We start from the raw sequence: 17,194 nt of genomic DNA on the forward strand, positions 1-17,194 counted from the left end.
TCAATTTTCAGACTTTCCCATCAATTCAGTTCCCATTATTTCCCAGGTCCCCAAAAGTATTTTCCATTAGCTCCTCCTGGACCCTCCCAGGAGCTTCCAGGAGTATCCAGGAGTATCCAGGAGCAGCTGGGAGTGAGACCAAGAACAATCAGGAAAAATTAGAACAGCAGAAAATAACAATGCTACAAGGCTTCCCCTCACTTCCCTATTCAATTTTCAGACTTTCCCATCAATTCAGTTCTCATTATTTCTCGGGTCTCCGAAAGTATTTTCCATTTTTCTCCATCATTTCTTCCTCCATTTTGCAAATAATTATATATCCTGAAAGCACTTCAAAGGCACTACAGTTCCTGATTTTTTTTTGATTTTTTCCCTAATTATTTTTTTCAACTTTTTAGAAGTCCCTATTTTTCAAATTTTCCTCATTTCCCTCTATATCCCCCCTCATTCCCCCTCATTCCCCCCTCATTCTCCCCCTCATTCCCCCCTCATTCTCCCCCTCATTCTCCCCCTCATTTCCCCTCATTTCCCCCCTCATTTCCCCCATTTCCCCCTCCCCCATATTCTGCCAGCCCGAAAGTGATTAAGTTGCCAGATTAATCATATATCAGGCCATAAATTTTGATTGTGTATTGGTGAGTCTCAGTGTCCTTGATATATAGTATAGTGTTTGATCTAAATGTTAAGCAGTGTCTTGTTGTGTTAGTCTTGTGGTAGGAGGTATTCATGGGGGATCTTTCCTCTTTTTTTTTCCTTTTCATTTTCAAATGCTCCAGGAGCCCCCAGAAGCTTCTCACCCCTATACACTTTGAAGCATTTAAATTGTATTTACTGGATATGTTTGTGCACAAAGCAATGCTCCAGGCCCTCCTGGGAGTGCCCTGGAGTACCTAGCCAACTCCGGAGGAAATGGGCTGTTCCTGGACCGGCCAATCTCCTCCTGATTCTCCCAGTGCTCTCGATACTCCGGAGCACTCAGGAGCATAACAATTTTTTGCTGATGTCCCACTGCCCAATGTATCACCGGCACGCATGCCTACTTCCCCTCCTGTATCTCACCGTTCCTATATCGCCGCCATCGCCACCACACTTGCCCCGCACCCACAGCAGGCCCTCTCGGGATCTCCCGTGGAGGCACCCGGAGAGCCGTGGCTGTGTGCAAGGGTGACGTGGCGCGCCCCATGTGACCGATCCCACATGTATATAATAACAGCTGGAGTGGGAACTGAAGAAGTAGCCTTCTTCTTACATTCCCACTTCAGGCAAGTAGTGTAGCCTTCCCTTTTAATAATAACTCACATTCCCACTTCAGACTAAGTGGTTGGGGACGCTCACCCCGTGACGAGATCGCCGCTACGCACAGCTGCTACTCGTCCAACCGAGTCCCGCACGCCGGGACCTCGCCGCTTTCGGAGCTGTCCCTGACAGGTGGCATTGGGACAGGCAGCTAACTGTCAGGGCACTGTCAGGGCACACCTGCTTGACCCACCTCCACCTGGACCCACCTCACCCGGTACCCCTTCTCCCACCCTGCACCCTTCCTTCATATCCCTTCCCCCTCTATCCCTCTCCCACTTCTATTTCTATTCCTATTTCTATTTCTATTTCACAGGGTGTAGGAGAAATAACGGTCACACTATGGAAACCCATTATGGAAATATGCCAGATAAATCACAAAACCTCATATGACAAGTAGATATAAGAAAACTGAAGGACACGAATTTTTACGAATTATTATGACTATACACGATAAATCGAAAGAAAGAAAAATAGCAAAAATACTTCAAGCTTACCATCAATGAGACGGAATTCCTGGGGGAATTTACAGCAAATATTAAAACAAGAATTAGGACAATCGACCAAGATTTGACTATAAAAACAATCAGAGAACCTCCACGGAAACTACTTTCCCACGTCCGCACATGTAGCCAAGGATGGAAGTACCACGGAACAAGGATTCCTCAGGAACTAATGCAAAATTCAAAGTCGTGTTTATAATAGGAAATGTAGATGTCCCCCAAACGGACCCAATGAGAGTAATTACAGGGGAAACTACCCATAAACGACAGAGATATGACTAAAACTCCTGCAAAACGAGGACAATATCTAAAAGGCAAGCGCAAAAATTAACCAGTAACGACCGAGACAAGCTTGATGGACCATTAGAAAGGAAGGGATCTAATCTTAATCCTCCCAAATTTTCATAATAAAAGGATCATGCGTTAATGAGATATCCAATAACGGGAATAGTGACATCAAAAGTCCGAGCTCAGGGAAAAGACGATGTTTGCGTAGGATCCATAATTGAAACATACAACGAAATTTACACGGAAATTATTAAAAATGGGGAACTATAGTTATGCAAATTTTCAGTCCAAACGGTCCAGCCGTTGTGAAGTTATACCCATGACGGGAATATAGAAATCCGCATCATGTGTAATGACACGTGAGGGTGGCGATGCGCAGGGAACCGGCCATCGGAACCGAGATCCGCACTTCGGCAGATTGTGAAGACCAATTTCCGTCCAAATAAGGAAGAGCCCGGTCAAAACAAAGCACAGAAAGTGCAAAACAACCTTAGATCATGAGGGAAAAATCTGAAATAAATCACAGAAGCCCATATGAAAGAAATAAAAACCCGTGCATATCATAAATCCCGAACAATTAAACGGAAACGGCGCCCGCATACGAACGACTATGGGAATGATGCATGTGATTACCGAATGTGCGCGCGAACTTTTGCTAACTCAACGAATACCAGGAAATAGGACACAACCTTAGTACCATTGGAAAGGTGGGAATAAATGAAAATTTATGATACCAAGAACAGGAGAAAACATCTAGAAATGAATGAGATATAGGGACATGAAGTTAGAAACCTGAAAATGCGTGGGTGTCAGGGGACGGACCCCGGGTCCCCATGACCCCTCTCTACAGTCCACAGTCTAGCCTGTAAACACAGCCCATCTCAGGGCATAACTACTGTGGGTAAGAAAGTGTATAGATAAATGAAGAGTAGGCTACACTTGCCTACTGTGGGTAAGAAAGTGAGAAGAAGGTTAACTTCTCACTTTCCCACAGTGGCCCCAATATGGCGAAAACTTCCGGGGATACCCGGAAGTCACATGAGGTGGGATCCGGGGTCGGATCATGCGGCGCACGGAGCGTGCGGCGCAGGAAGTGTGCGGGAAGTGGAGCGGGTCCAGACGCGGGTCCGGGTCCGGGCTAAGTCAGGGTATGTGCCCTGACAGTGGGAAAACAGCTTCAAGAGGTCCAGAGTCCTAAATAAAATACATAAAAATATGATATCTTCAAGGACGACCTACTATAACAACGAACAATACATATGGAGGATTAGGATGTGATAATACAAAGGGGAATCAGGGAATATGAACGAAATTCACGAAAACCACTAAACTACGATGGACCATGGCAGGAATTTTAGGGAACAATATTCTAATGAGGTGGAGAGCTATAACACATTCGTTTGAGTAATTCTTGACTACTAGCAACTTTTTCTTTCAGTTTTAAACCTGAATAATTCACTCATTTACCATTTCAGTCTCATTTTAACTAAATGTCACTAAATAAAAATGGAATAAATCAGCTGAAGGTCTCAGCACAGCCGTATGCATAGTAATGCAAAGTTTGAATTCAGAATCATCGAGTCATAGCAAATTTAATGGTATATATAGGGAATTTGAAATAGGTAACTGCAGCAAATGCAGCGCAGCCAAGTTCTAATTAACCATTAAAATAGCTTAGGCGAGGGAGGACAATAAGGATTCTAGGTGCAGTCTGACCGCAGTAGAACCACAGTTCAGTGCAGCAAAAGTGCAGTAGAACTATAGCGTGAAAATTTCATTTTTTATTCAGTTTGAGAAAAATACACTGTAAATAAATCCTGTAAATAGAAGGTAGAGCGTGAAAAAGGAAGGCAACCCAAGGAGTATAAAAGGGAGACCCTTTCTGCGACTTTTCGCCCCCCTTAGAGAAGTAAGAAAATAGAGTATTATTTTTCTCAAGCATTTCTGGTTGTCACTCCAGTGCGAAAAAGTGATATACAGTTAAGATTGCCACTGTAGTAAAAGGCAGCAATTAAGGAGAGAAATATTAAGTAGATATTTCAACAGGAGAGCTGGTTAACACTCCAGATTTCAAAGTGTAAACACAACAGTTATCTTGCTACTGTTAAAACAAGCAATAAAATAAGACAAAAATAAAACAAACTCAAGGGACACTCCAGACACAATCCAAATTCATTAACTGAATAGAATCTTTGAAACTTCACCAAGTAGAAGATTAAATTCAAGTTTAAATCCAAATTAAACAACGCTACACAGAATTACACCTAGACAAATTAATAAATTTCAATAAAGAAACAGCTCCACAGGGCTCGGTTTATCTGTAAGTCAATTCCCAGGAACTTTAAAACTAACCCATAAAAATAGAATTAGCCAAAACACTCGGATTGGTACTATATTTACAATAAATAACACTAGTACACTTCCCCATCCTAACTAAAGAACCAGGGAACAGCTTGGTGGTGGTCTCGTTTGAACCTCCCAACTGACCTTCCTTCGTTCTCTCCTTCAGCGGTCACGTGCCACCAAAGTTAGCGAGATTGGAGTTCAGCCATCTTCATTTGCCTCATTTGTCTTATAAAGTGGCTACAGATTTATGTAATTACATTTGTGGTTCTCTGAAACATGTGGATGCTCTGGGGAAGGAGGTGTGGTGGTTGATTCTTTAATTCAGGATTAGTGGTATTTCCATGTGATTTCTAAGGAAAATGCAAAGTGTGAATTGACTTAACACTTCATGACACTCTCAATTGGGAGGACTCCCCAAGATTGTTTCTGCTTTCTCCCTAAAGGCATGGCACACAGTATCAGGGAGAAAGGCTGTTCACGCTTGTTGTTTTCTATTTTTGGTAATTCGGTAATTGCCAAATGAATTGATTTCAGAATTCCATACATGCCAAAATTTTACTGTTCATTTTTCAATCTTATCTCCTAAGTGGCAAGGATTGAAAGAAGAGTCAATTCCAGGAGGAAAGCAAAAAACCCTCTCACTTCTCACTGAGTCTGAATATTGAAATTTGGCAACCACAATTATCTTCTTTACTATGTACTCTACAGGTTGGTGGTCACAGAATTCACTAGGACATGTTGTGTCAAAAATGAGAGTGTTGGTTTATTTTGAAATAGTTTGTATCCGGATAGTGATGACTTGTGCAAGTTGCCATTCTTAGTAAGTTAGGGCACGGATGTGTTACTTGGCACAGCACTCCTGGCATAAGTCACTGAGGCCAAAGCCCTCCGCCATGGAGACCTTCCTTCATCTCGATCTGGTCTCTGACACCCTGGACCTTTCCCCAGAAGGAGGCCAGAGGTAGAGAACGAGCAGAGGGACTGCAGCCTCAGCGACTTGGAGAGGAGCACTGTGCCTACGTTCAGTAATGCTTTAGGAGTCTGGTCCTTAACTTCAGAACAAGAGGGCACGAACTCTGGGGGGAGTCTAGTCGTCAATTTTGCACTGAGGTGCCATCAACTACAGTACAGGACTTATATACATAATAGAGGACAAATGGGAACAAAGGGGAAAACCCAAGGGGGACTTACCCACTTGCCGGGTCAGCGAGCTTGTGAGAGAATCGCCTTATCAGGCGTTGTGGAGTGGGTAGGTGAAGGGTGGAATTAGCGACAGCTACTGGAAGTGGGAAAACCTTTGCAGAGTGGGCTGAGGTCTGTAGTAATATTGGGTAGATAGAAATATTAATAAATGTGTAGGATGAGGATACTGTACTGGCACGACCAACAACCTGTCACGTGTCATGTGAAGGTCTTGGATTGAATTAAAAATCAACAAAATTGAATTGATTTATGGCTCCGGTAACTCCCGGAGGCCGTGGGAAGAGGTTGTTGGTCGTGCCAGTACAGTAAGAGGTACCGGAGATCGGAGGCAGAGGTGAACTGGAGGTGAACCGGAGGGTATAGCGGAGGTGCAGGGGGAGGACGGACCAGAGGTGGACCGGAACAGTGGTGGAGTGGAGCGGAGGTGAGGCAGAGTTGATATGGATATGACACCCATCCCACAGGAGAGCCCAAATGGAACAGAGGCAGCCACTGTGGGAAGTCCCCCCATCAGATCGTACCGGGGTGCACCATCACTTAATCAGAAATGCTGGGACTCCCTATCAGCTTTTTTCAGCTGTTAAGTCGTGTGTAGTACTGGGGCTACCTAGCATCTGTATTCCGATTTACATATTGATACCAAAACACATTAACTGAGAGGATTCTAATATCATATTGCTGAGTTCCACGTCGTCCTTTTTCAAGTCCATCCTAGCATTATCCGCTGCATGAAGTTCCCCATCAGATTGTACTGGGTTCTACCATCATTAAATTAGAAATACCGGGAGTCCCTATCGTCCTCTTTAAGCCCGTTCCAGCGTTATCTGTGCTCTGATCCAACAATAGCGCACAGGTCATTTTCTTGAAAGTAACCACATCCTTTCCATCAATTTTGCGATCATCTTGGATGATGGGCACGAAATCCGTTGCAGCGTAGTTGGAGAAGGCATTTCCTATTGGCAAGAATTTCATTCAGTTATAACGTCTTTTTGAGTAGCCGAAATAGACCAGAATTTGCGCACATAAAACATCTTGCAAGCGATTTGGGTGGAGATTCAGCATAGAAGAGAAGCACCCTTTTCTCAAGCTCATCATGACCCATACAGAAAGATGACTAACAGCACCTGTCCATGTGCGCATTCCCACCAGATGGCATTTTTGTCCGAATTTGGTGATTTAGGTGGGTAGCGAGGGTAAGATTCTTGCTTTCCCTTCATCATTGTAAGAGCACGCGTCTAAGATCGAGCTTGTTGTAAATGGCAGTAAACAAAGCAAAATAACGCGTCGATCCTCCATTGTCACTCAAACCGATGGCTTCATCTTTAAATGCGATCGACAGCGGTGACGGGATTTTCAGCGAAGTTGGGCTGGAGAAGGTGTAACCATATTAAAGGTAATGTAACATGTTTTCTGCAATCCCAATCCCTTCACCGCCATGATAAAACGCGTCTAATATCTTGCATCCCCAGTATGTATGAAAACGGTCATACATGCTCACAATCACCCTTGTATGATTGGAAACAGATATGTCGTCGTTTACGGGCCCAACTAATTACAAATAAAAGCTGTGAGATCGCATTATTAAGATGCCAAATTGGGGGGTTGAAAGAGCAGCTCTTTGGCTGTTGCAGTTCTCAGGGGGCAGTGGGAGTATGTAATAATGCATATAGGAGTACGTGCTTTACATCGCTTCAGCCATTTTGTCGTTCCCGACGCCCACAGAACATCGCAAATCCCAATACCTGATCAGTGAGTTCTCCCCCTGTTGACCTACCTTTCTGGACCCGGAATTCTAGGCCATCTCTTCGCACCGAAGCACCTTGATGAGGACAGAAAAGCTATACATTGGTCCAAGAAAGTGAGTATCTGCATTGATAAGGATGTGCGTGCTCAATTGGACAACACAAATTTTAGCTCTACCTATAGATTTAGTTCTGACTCGTTCCCTTTGCAGGCACCAAAAAGCTGATATATTATCACTGGTGAGCATATAGACACTTTACACATACTCGCAGAGTAACTCCCCTGTGCTACAGCCCGAACATCCCTCCTTTCGCTGCTAGGCAGGACTCCAGCCTCTATGGTGTATATCGGTGCGACCTAAGTCAAGATTGTTTGCACCTTCTCGTCGGCTCATACACTTTTAGTTGCGCACTTGCATTAAGTATACCAGCCTTGCCTCAAGGTCACCGCTCATGTCTGCACAACCTTTGTTTGCTGCTCCGACCTTTCCGATGGCAAATGCTATCATTATCCTGTGTATCCATGTATAATATAATGCCAAATGAATCTATTATGGCTTATTATTAAACAGCTGGGGTCCCCTATCGATACCTTCTGGGGCACCCCATCAGGATGGCCCCGTCAGACTGCGCATATCTGATAGGAGGTCCCGGCACTCGAAGTCTGATGATTGGCCCCGTCAACTAGTAACGGGGCTACCTAGCAAGGTTGGTACCGGGTCAACCCATTACCATTTGCTGGGGTTACTTCCCACTGTGCAGCTCGCAAAGAATGCACTTGGTGGGTTTTGCGTTGAAGGGCTGAGATGACAGAGGGCAGCAAATACTAATAGCCGAGTTCGCCACCATGAAGCTTATGTAATATAACAATATAACAATAAATTCGGACAACTCCGCTACAATACATGTAATGGTCTTTATATTGCCCAACGCTGCCTGATTTAGCGATGCACACTCATCTGAGCTGCTGGAGATAACACATCCACCGAGTGACGATGACTGGGTACGAGTCTCCTTATGCACTAGAAGGGAATGTCGGGGCTGCGAAAAAGAGCAGCCATGAAAAAGCCATTTGCATATATCAATGATTTACGTTGGGTGACGGGGAGTCGACATAAGCCGCCTATCAAAAGGCTGCGGTCAGACAGCCCTACCGAGGACTTATCATGCATATGGTGGGGATGGAATTCATGGAATATGTTCCAAATCGTTCAAAGAGCCATGACCCTGACTCATATAATTGATTGTGTAGACCTGTGCATCGTGACTCGTCACCTCAATGTTGGACTAAGTTGTTGTACTGACGGGAAGGACACGCAGACACACACAAACACCAATCCAGAAGCAGTCCTGCATACTTTTAATACTGGTTGTGTTGCATTTGAAATAGGAGAGAGTTCTTGATTTGGTGTAACTCCATGCAAACTGAACTGAGCTTTTTGCATCTCTTCGTTAATCATCATCCTAGCCCTTTGGGAACATTCAAGTAGCCAGGATGACGTCTTTTTCTGCGGAATCATGGACGCGCAAGCACAAGATTATTCTGGGCTTTGATATTGGCACAACGTTCTCTGGAGTATCATTTGCATACCTCTTTCCAGAGTATGTTTTCCGCTCTTCGTGTTCATATAATATATGGTGCATTTCCTGACCTTGTACGTGTCTAGGGGTCCCCAGATGGTCACGAGAGTGAATGCATGGCTCGGGCAGGAAGCCCACGTAGGTGCCAGTAAGATCCCGACCCTTGTATGGTACGACAAGAATAAGAAAGTAAGCAGGCTTTTCTACTGCACGAATGGCATCTAGGTGTCCTGATTACCCTACTGCCCTCTCTTTTGCAATCAGGCCACTGCGTTCGGCGCCGAGATGCAAGACGAAGCAGAGGACAATGGTTGGAGCCTTGCAGGGAATTTCAAACTTCATCTGCACCCCGGAACGATGAAGAAGAAGCATGATTTGACTGTCGATCGTATGTGTTACTCGCTAACTCTGTTACCCGTAGTTGTCGACTCGGAGTTGACCATCTTCGCGACAGCCCTTCCTGAAGGCGTTCCCCTCTCGGCCATGTACAGAGACTTCTTTGGATATCTCATTAAGCATACCCAAGACACGTTCGAAGAACGTGTCCTCGATGGGGCTCGCGTCTGGAAGCTGCATTTTCCCACTGCTGATGTTGTCGTTGCCCACCCGAATGGGTGGGGCCCTAGAGAACAAGAATTTATGCGCAGAGCTGCAGTGGCAGCTAATATCGTCCCTCAGTCCCAGTCGCGTACCCGGATCTTCTTTGTCACTGAAGGAGAAGCTTCGGTCCATTACTGCATGTTTTACGCCAACCTGGCTTCACAACTCAAGGTAAATGCTCCTTTGGCATGATTTCCATGTTAGCTGCAACTCACTACGTCACATATATTAGGAAAACATGAAGTTCATCGTCTGCGACGCCGGTAGGTGCTAGAATTGTTCCGTCGAATGGTTTTATTTAAGTTGAACTTGGTGATAGGTGGATCGACAGTCGATACAACCACCTACTCAGTGTCAAAAGTTCGTCCCCGGCTTCGGCTCCGCGAAGTGAAACCGTCGGCTTGTATTCAGGCAGGCGGTGTATTTGTAAATAAAGCTGCGGAAGAGTACTTCCAACGTGTATTTTCAAACCCTGAAGCGAATCTTCCACGCGATGAAGTTAAAGACTTGGTCAAAAACGCTGTGGATGCCTTTGAGATGACCGCCAAGAAAACCTTCAAGAATGCAACGAGTAAAGGAAGCTTGGACCTAGGACTGAGCCGATACACTAATCCGGCTGTTGGTGTAAGGCGTGGGCGGATGGCGCTGGACGGGTGATTTATCTTTGTCTTCACGAGCACTATCCACAGCTGACAAACATGGTCCGCAGGACAACCATACGGACATTCTTCCAACCATTCGTGGATCAGATTGTCGAGTCTTTGAAGGAGCAAATGTCCGGTATCAATTGCGAGCACATATTGGTTGTTGGAGGGTTTTGAGAAAATGGGTTTCTGAAAGAAATGCTTAAGAATACTTTCGAGAGCAGAAACTGCCAAATGGTCTCTGCAAACGACTCCACGTGGGTTTCTATCCTTATTCAATACCTACGACTCCTCATCCCTGATGGCAGATCTAAAGCAGTATCGGATGGTATGATTATGTGGCATGCCACATGCTTAGTCACTGCACGTGCTTGCCGCTTCGACTATGGGGTGTCCAACAGCACGCCGTACGATTCGGAGGACCCGCGGCACACTAGGCGAACACCGTACTCCTCATTTGATGGGGGAAATAAGATTTCTGATGTGTGGTGTCCCCTCGTCAGGCGCGTGCGTTCGAAGATCATAACGAATAACGTTGGCATATATACCGCTAATCCATTGCAGGGAAACATCCACCAGCCGAACGACGATGTTGAGCTTGGTTGGAGCCGCAGTTACGCAACTCCTCCTAACCTTTGCCATATAACAAAGACCATATATGCTTACACCTTAAATGGGCAGGAAGAGCCCCACTTTATAACGGATCTCTACGGTAAATATCTGATCTTGTTCTTGAACCAGTGCCTGTCATTTTGTTAGGAACCCTTGCACCGGGATTTGAGGAAATTTGCACTATCTCTGCAGATATGAGCGGATTATCTGGGGCTCTTGAAGAGTGTCAGGGAGTGCAGGGGAAATACTGGAAATTGCGTTTCAACATCTGCATCAAATTTGGGGGAACAGAGCTTCAAGCGTATATTACATGGACCGAGGATGTGGGTGTGGACATTCAGGATTTTCAGTCTTATTGATACCCTTCTGAACGCAGGGAAAGAACCGCACAAGTGAGGCTCAAATTATCCCGAACTCGCTGATGTGAAGAAGCCTTGAAATGGGATTCATTTCTAACGTTTCCACTGGCTTGTTGGACATTATGTAATTGTTCCGCCGCATGTGTGGTTTCATGTATTTTTTTTGCTGCACCATTGATCATAAGCAAATGCGTAGAATACACAAATTATTTCCGCTACATCACCGCAGGGCCCAATTTTTCAACGGAATCCAGGTCCTCCATAGGGCGTCGATGAGGCTGTCCGCTACCCGGGAGTCCTTTGATTTTTGGTAACTCCAGCTACCAGTACCACCAATTGTATTGGCGAATTCTTTTATTCTTCGCCATTCACCCGTGCCCGAAGCACTACGCAACTATGGCATATTTCTGCTGCCGCATTGCCTGAGGATGGCGCACCAGCTACTACAGCGGGAAACAGCCTTCAATAAGCCTGCAACCGATCAATCGTAGTGCACAATTTGATTTTCCGCTGACGACATGACCCATAAGGCAAGTGGGCAGGTGAACTATTCTTGACACCATGAACTACTATGAGGCACTCGATGTACCGTCAACCGCTTCAGCAGATGTGATCAACGATCGTACGTACTACTGATCGCTGGCGTTACGAGGGACTCTGTCATTTGGGCGCAGAATACCAGATTTTGGCGAATAAATGGCACCCGGACAAAAACAGGGGGAACACGGCTGCTGCAGAGAGATTCAAACTGGTAAGTCGCAGATATCATTAAATTGGGTCCAATGGGCCCTGAGCTTTCTTGCTGGGCAGATCGGTGAAGCATACCAATCGTTAACGGGTTAGCGCCGTTGGGCATGCTATCCACTGTGCCAAGATACTCATACAAAGGAATGATTTTCAGATCCAGCGAAACGTTCTGCGTATGATCTTTCCCAACGTCAGACTGGTCAAGGGGAGTTCAAGTCCCTCGTTTTTCCGTCAGTCAACTCATAGTTGTGCAATTAGGTTTGGCTATCGTCAGGCAAGTTTCAACGCGTCGCGCTCGTGTCTGTCCGAAAAACATCATTGCAACCTGGCCTTCCGCCACTTGGTATGAACTCTCCGCAGCGCCAGGAGTATTCTTCTGCTCGTTTTGTTACGAAGAGCACATCGCGGCAACTCGGTTCGGTCAGGCATGTAGAGAAGTTCCTGCCTTCCCACCACGTCCGATGAGATGTGGTTATTGGGCGCCACGCGTACGAATTCTCTTCAATGGGGCCCTCAAGACTGGAGATTTGTCCCCACTTGTTGCATATCTCGAAATTAGGGCCTCAATGCCTGACTGTTTAGGGAGCAGAGGGTACGTTCCAGGCCCTGAACCACGCATGGAATGGTTCACTCTCAAAGTGGATCCCAACAATCCTAATGATCCCTTGTCCGGTTTCATCGTTTGCCGTGCGTGCTATGAGGATGTCGTGATGGCAACTCCTCATTATACCCATTTCCGAAAGCATTGGCGCACTCAGTTGCCAGACCAGGTGTGGACCTGCGATGCGGGTAACGGGTGGGGTCGGCTTGTATTAAATCCATTTGTTTCCAACAATCAGGATCTTGGGTGGAGTGCGGTTGTGACGAAGTTGTGCAGTGGATTCAGAAAGAAATGCTATCGGAAAAGCAGGAATCACACCGAGTTGTGGTGGAGACTCCGGGACAACTTGGATATCAAGTCTCTTGCCGTTTGTGACCCCTGCCATAAGAGGTTTATCGCTCCTTCCGATTATCTCACCGAGTGGGAACCCGTATCGCAGTCAGAGCCACTCATCTCGCCCTCTAATCAGGAGCCCCTCCTGTCATGTGCGATGAGTGATAGCCGCCTCCTATGCTCTTGGGAAATTGCCAGACTCTCAAGTCTTCCTATGAGTACATGGCGTGAGGTGGCCCTCGTCATTCTCCATTGCGAGCCCCGTACCCGGCAGGAAGAAATTGGAAAGAAATGGTATCGGATCACTTCATCCCCAAACCTCTGTAACATCTGTTCAGGTTGTTACTACACATTCTTTTATGCCCTCGGATTCGGGTCTCATTTCTATCGTGACACTGTGAACCCGGACGATGGAGCAACATCGCAGCGGAGAATCTGTGATCTGTATTCTTACTCTCCTTACTTCCCTACGCTTATCCGAAAGCTTTATGAAGCCGGTGCGGTCGGTGATATTGATATTTTCCTTCGGTATGTCCGGGAGAGGAAGGACTTACGCCTTTGTCCACTTGGTCATGTCGAAGCGGATCCCGAGCGCATGAGATGGTATGGGGACGGGGACAGCTTCATTGCTTGCGAGGAGTGTTATTTCGACGTCATCCGTAACAGTTCGTTGGCCCAACACGTGCGGCGTTGTGACCCACGAAATTCCCCCCAGTACCAACGGTGCACATTATGGTCGGACCGCATGAGGACGCAATGGGCGAATGCTTGTCAACGTGGGGACCTGACGGAGTTCACAGATTTCTGTAAGACTCGAGCCTGGGCTTTCAAGGAAACGATGTTCAGGGCAATACAGATGAATCGGGAGATCAACACACAACGGGGGCTAGGAGCCGGGGAAAGAGGCGAGGCGAAGGCCACGATAGATAGGCTGTTTCAACAGTGGCAAGGTTGGTGTTAATGCTTTCGCTCCATATATGAACATTCCGTGTTCTCCTCTACGTAGTATTGTATGGACGTATATGGGAGTCGACAGGAATGATTTTTCGCGTGTGCTCGTGCACTTACGCGCATTATGCTATCTGTAATGGCGAAATCAACGGGGAATTTTAGGGGATAGCTGTTTGATTTCCATCCGCCGTTTGGCCTCGCTTCGTCTGGGCGAGGAAACCTCAGATTCGTTGCATTTCGGCAAACCCAAGTGCTATATATATTATGCATATCCATCGCATTCACCCGATCTTACTGTTGCGGGTGCAAACAGTTCTTCGCGCCAGCCATTGGGAAGAACGTGTTTACTATTTGTTCGGGTAGCGCGGGCAATGTAGGTGTCATTGTTTATTGGAAAGGGAAGAGGGGACAGGAGGGATAAAGGATGCGATTACGGCTATGCATAACTTAGGGCTATCCCTGCTTCCTTTTTGAATGGTCCGATGAATGAATGGCGTACGTACCCCGGGAACAAACGTCCAGGGAGTTGGTGTGTGGTATGTACTCGTTGCTACTGTTTATAGCTTACAGTAAGCGTTTGTGTGTGTAACGAACGCCAAGACTGCATTGATTCAGTAACTGCGGGGGTTGTCTAAATGGGCAATACAGTCCACACGACAACCCCGACATCACGACCCGGAGGACCCTGTCACCCCGACCACACCAACCAGACATCCCTACCATGTATTGGTGATCATGTACACTCCGCTGTAGTATGGCGGGTCAGCCGCACTGCCAACACTTACACCTGATTTGAATAAGTGCACGCAATGATAGGATCTCCGAGTAACGAACGCCAAGACTGCATTAATTCAGTAACTGTGCGGTCCTCTCTGATGTAAAGCGATGCATGCAAGCCGAGTTGAGCTCTCTGCATCTCTTCGTTGATTATCACCCTAGCCCTTTGGAAACATTCAAGTAATCAACATGAAGTCTTTTTCTGCGGATCCGTGGATGCGCAAGCCAAAAATAATACTGGGACTCGATATTGGCACGACGTTCTCTGGAGTGTCATTTGCATACCTCTTTCCAGAGTATGTTTTCATCTTCGTATTCATGACCCATTCCTCACCTTGTAGGTGTGGAGAGGTCCCCAGGCAGTCATGAGAGTGAATGCATGGCCCGGGCAGGAAGCCCACTCAGGTGACAGTAAGATCCCGACTCAGATATGGTATGACAAGAATAAGAAAGTAAGTGGGCTTTTCCACTGCATGAATGGTATCTATGTGGTCCCGATTGCTCTGCTGCCCTTTCCTCTGCGATCAGGCCACCGCGTTTGGCGCCGAGGCGTTAAGCGCCGAGACACAAGATGAAGCAGAGGACAGCGGTTGGAGTCTTGCAAGGCATTTCAAACTCCACCTACACCCCAAAGCGATGAAGGAGATGCATAATTTGACCCTCGATCGTGTGTACTACTCGTTAACTTTGTCACCTGTAGTTGTCGAGTTGACCATCTTTGGGACAGCGCTGCCTGAAGGCGTTCCCCTCTCAACCATATATAGAGACTTCTTTGGATATCTCATTCAGCACACTCAAGATGCGTTTGAAGACTGTGTCCTCGATGGAACTCGCATGTGGGAGATGCTTTTCCCCTCTGCTGATGTTGTCATTGCCCACCCGAATGGATGGGGCTTGAGGGAACAAGAATTCATGCGAGAAGCTGCAGTGGCAGCTAATATCGTCCCCCGGTCCCAGTCGCGTACCCGAATCTTCTTTGTCACTGAAGGAGAAGCTTCTGTCCATTACTGCATGTTTTACGCCAACTTAGCACCACAGCTCAAGGTGAATGCTCTTTTGGCATGATTGTCATAGCTGGAACCTGCCATGTCATCTATATTAGGAAAACGTGAAGTTCATCGTCTGTGATGCTGGTGGGTGCCAGAATCGTTCCATTGAATGATTTTGTTAAGATGAAATTTGTGATAGGTGGATCAACAGTCGATACAACCACCTACTCAGTCTCCCAAGTTCATCCCCGGCTTCAGCTCCACGAAGTGAAACCGTCGGCTTGTATTCTGGCAGGTGGTGTATTTGTAAACATTGCTGCGGAAGAATACTTCCACCGCGTATTTTCAAACCCCGAGGCAAATATTCCACCGGATGAAACTAGAGACTTGGTCAGAAATGCCGTGGATGCTTTTGAAATGACCGTCAAAAAAGCCTTCAATGACATAACAAGTAAAGGGAGCCTGGACCTTGGGATGAGTCGATACAATAATCCAGCTGTTGGTGTGAAGCGTGGGCGGATGACGCTGGACGGGTGATTCATTTCACCTTTGCATACACTACTATAGCTGACAAATGGTCCGAAGGACGACCACCGGGACTTTCTTCCAACCGGTCGTAAACCAGATTGTTGACTCTTTAAAGGAGCAAATGTCTGGTGTTAACTGCAAGCATATTTTGGTTGTTGGAGGCTTTGGAGAAAACAGGTTTCTAAGGGAAACACTTAAGAAAACGTTCGGGAGCAGAGACTGCCAAGTAGTCACTGCAAATGACTCAACGTGGGTTTGGATCTATCCAATATATGCAACTCGTCACAGTAATCACCCCTGCTCGCAGATCTAAAGCAGTATCGGATGGTGTGGTTATTTTCCATGCCATATCTCTAGTCACTGCCCGGGCTTGCCGCTTCGACTACGGGACGTCCAAAAGTGTACTGTACAATCCAGAGGACCCGCAGCACAGTAAGCGAACACCCCACTATTCAAATGATGGGAAAGAGTGGACATGCTCTGTGTGGCAACCCCTTGTCAGGCGTGTGAGTTCGAAAATCATAATAGATATAGCTTATGTACCACTAATTCATTTTAGGGGGACGTCTACCAGTCAAATGACGGTGTTGAGAGGCCTTACTATCGTACATACGAAGTTATTTCTCCAAATCTTACTCATTTCACAGAAGCGGTATTTGCTTATACCCTACTCAATGGGCAGGAAGAGCCTTACTACGTAAAGGATGCTGACGGTAAACCCCAGATGATATTTTATACTCATGATTGATCAAACTTTTTCAGAAAATCTTACACCGGGAATGGAGAGAGTTTGTGTCATCTCCGCAGATCTAAGCCGGTTATCTGGGGCCCTTAAAGAGCATCGGGGAGTCAAGGGAAAATATTGGAAGGTGGAATATAACATTGGCATCAAATTTGGTGGAACAGAGCTTCAAGCGTATCTTACATGGACTGAAAACGTGAGAATGAACACTCTGAATGAACACTCCGAATGGTTTAACTGACCACTTTATAAATGCAGGGAAAGAAGTGCATGAGCGAGGCTCAAATTATCCCGAGCTCGCTGATGTAAACAAACTGGTGTTTGTAGGATTTTATGTAATTGTCTCACTGTT

At 46.3% G+C, this 17,194-nt stretch overlaps 4 protein-coding genes across 4 annotated transcripts; all 4 read left to right on the forward strand.

Moving 5' to 3' along the window:
• Positions 1 to 8,873: 8,873 nt before the first annotated feature.
• Positions 8,874 to 11,242, forward strand: EI90DRAFT_3013883 (uncharacterized protein; the record flags this gene model as incomplete). Its single annotated transcript, XM_039056709.1, has 11 exons — positions 8,874 to 8,980; positions 9,046 to 9,148; positions 9,224 to 9,347; positions 9,381 to 9,730; positions 9,792 to 9,822; positions 9,879 to 10,212; positions 10,269 to 10,373; positions 10,512 to 10,710; positions 10,768 to 10,915; positions 10,963 to 11,138; positions 11,192 to 11,242. The coding sequence occupies 11 exons, from the start codon at positions 8,874 to 8,876 to the stop codon at positions 11,240 to 11,242; spliced, it is 1,728 nt and encodes a 575-aa protein (XP_038919559.1).
• Positions 11,243 to 11,709: 467 nt separating this feature from the next.
• On the forward strand, positions 11,710 to 12,098 carry EI90DRAFT_3044033 (DnaJ domain-containing protein). Its single transcript, XM_039059306.1, has 3 exons — positions 11,710 to 11,796; positions 11,849 to 11,925; positions 11,985 to 12,098. Exons 1-3 carry the CDS (start codon positions 11,736 to 11,738, stop codon positions 12,015 to 12,017), a joined length of 171 nt encoding a protein of 56 aa, XP_038919560.1. The 5' UTR covers positions 11,710 to 11,735; the 3' UTR covers positions 12,018 to 12,098.
• Positions 12,099 to 12,157: 59 nt separating this feature from the next.
• EI90DRAFT_83560 (uncharacterized protein) lies at positions 12,158 to 14,093 on the forward strand. The gene has a single exon (XM_039068131.1). The coding sequence runs from the start codon at positions 12,383 to 12,385 to the stop codon at positions 13,814 to 13,816; it is 1,434 nt and encodes a 477-aa protein (XP_038919561.1). The 5' UTR covers positions 12,158 to 12,382; the 3' UTR covers positions 13,817 to 14,093.
• Positions 14,094 to 14,651: 558 nt separating this feature from the next.
• EI90DRAFT_83535 (uncharacterized protein) lies at positions 14,652 to 17,194 on the forward strand. The gene is made up of 11 exons (XM_039068130.1): positions 14,652 to 14,879; positions 14,933 to 15,035; positions 15,112 to 15,250; positions 15,311 to 15,627; positions 15,686 to 15,716; positions 15,772 to 16,105; positions 16,158 to 16,349; positions 16,408 to 16,606; positions 16,675 to 16,813; positions 16,863 to 17,038; positions 17,101 to 17,194. Exons 1-11 carry the CDS (start codon positions 14,773 to 14,775, stop codon positions 17,149 to 17,151), a joined length of 1,788 nt encoding a protein of 595 aa, XP_038919562.1. The 5' UTR covers positions 14,652 to 14,772; the 3' UTR covers positions 17,152 to 17,194.

The sequence above is a fragment of the Cantharellus anzutake genome (genome assembly GCF_015039405.1).
Source record: "Cantharellus anzutake strain C23 chromosome Unknown EI90scaffold_10, whole genome shotgun sequence".
Taxonomy (NCBI): domain Eukaryota; kingdom Fungi; phylum Basidiomycota; class Agaricomycetes; order Cantharellales; family Hydnaceae; genus Cantharellus; species Cantharellus anzutake.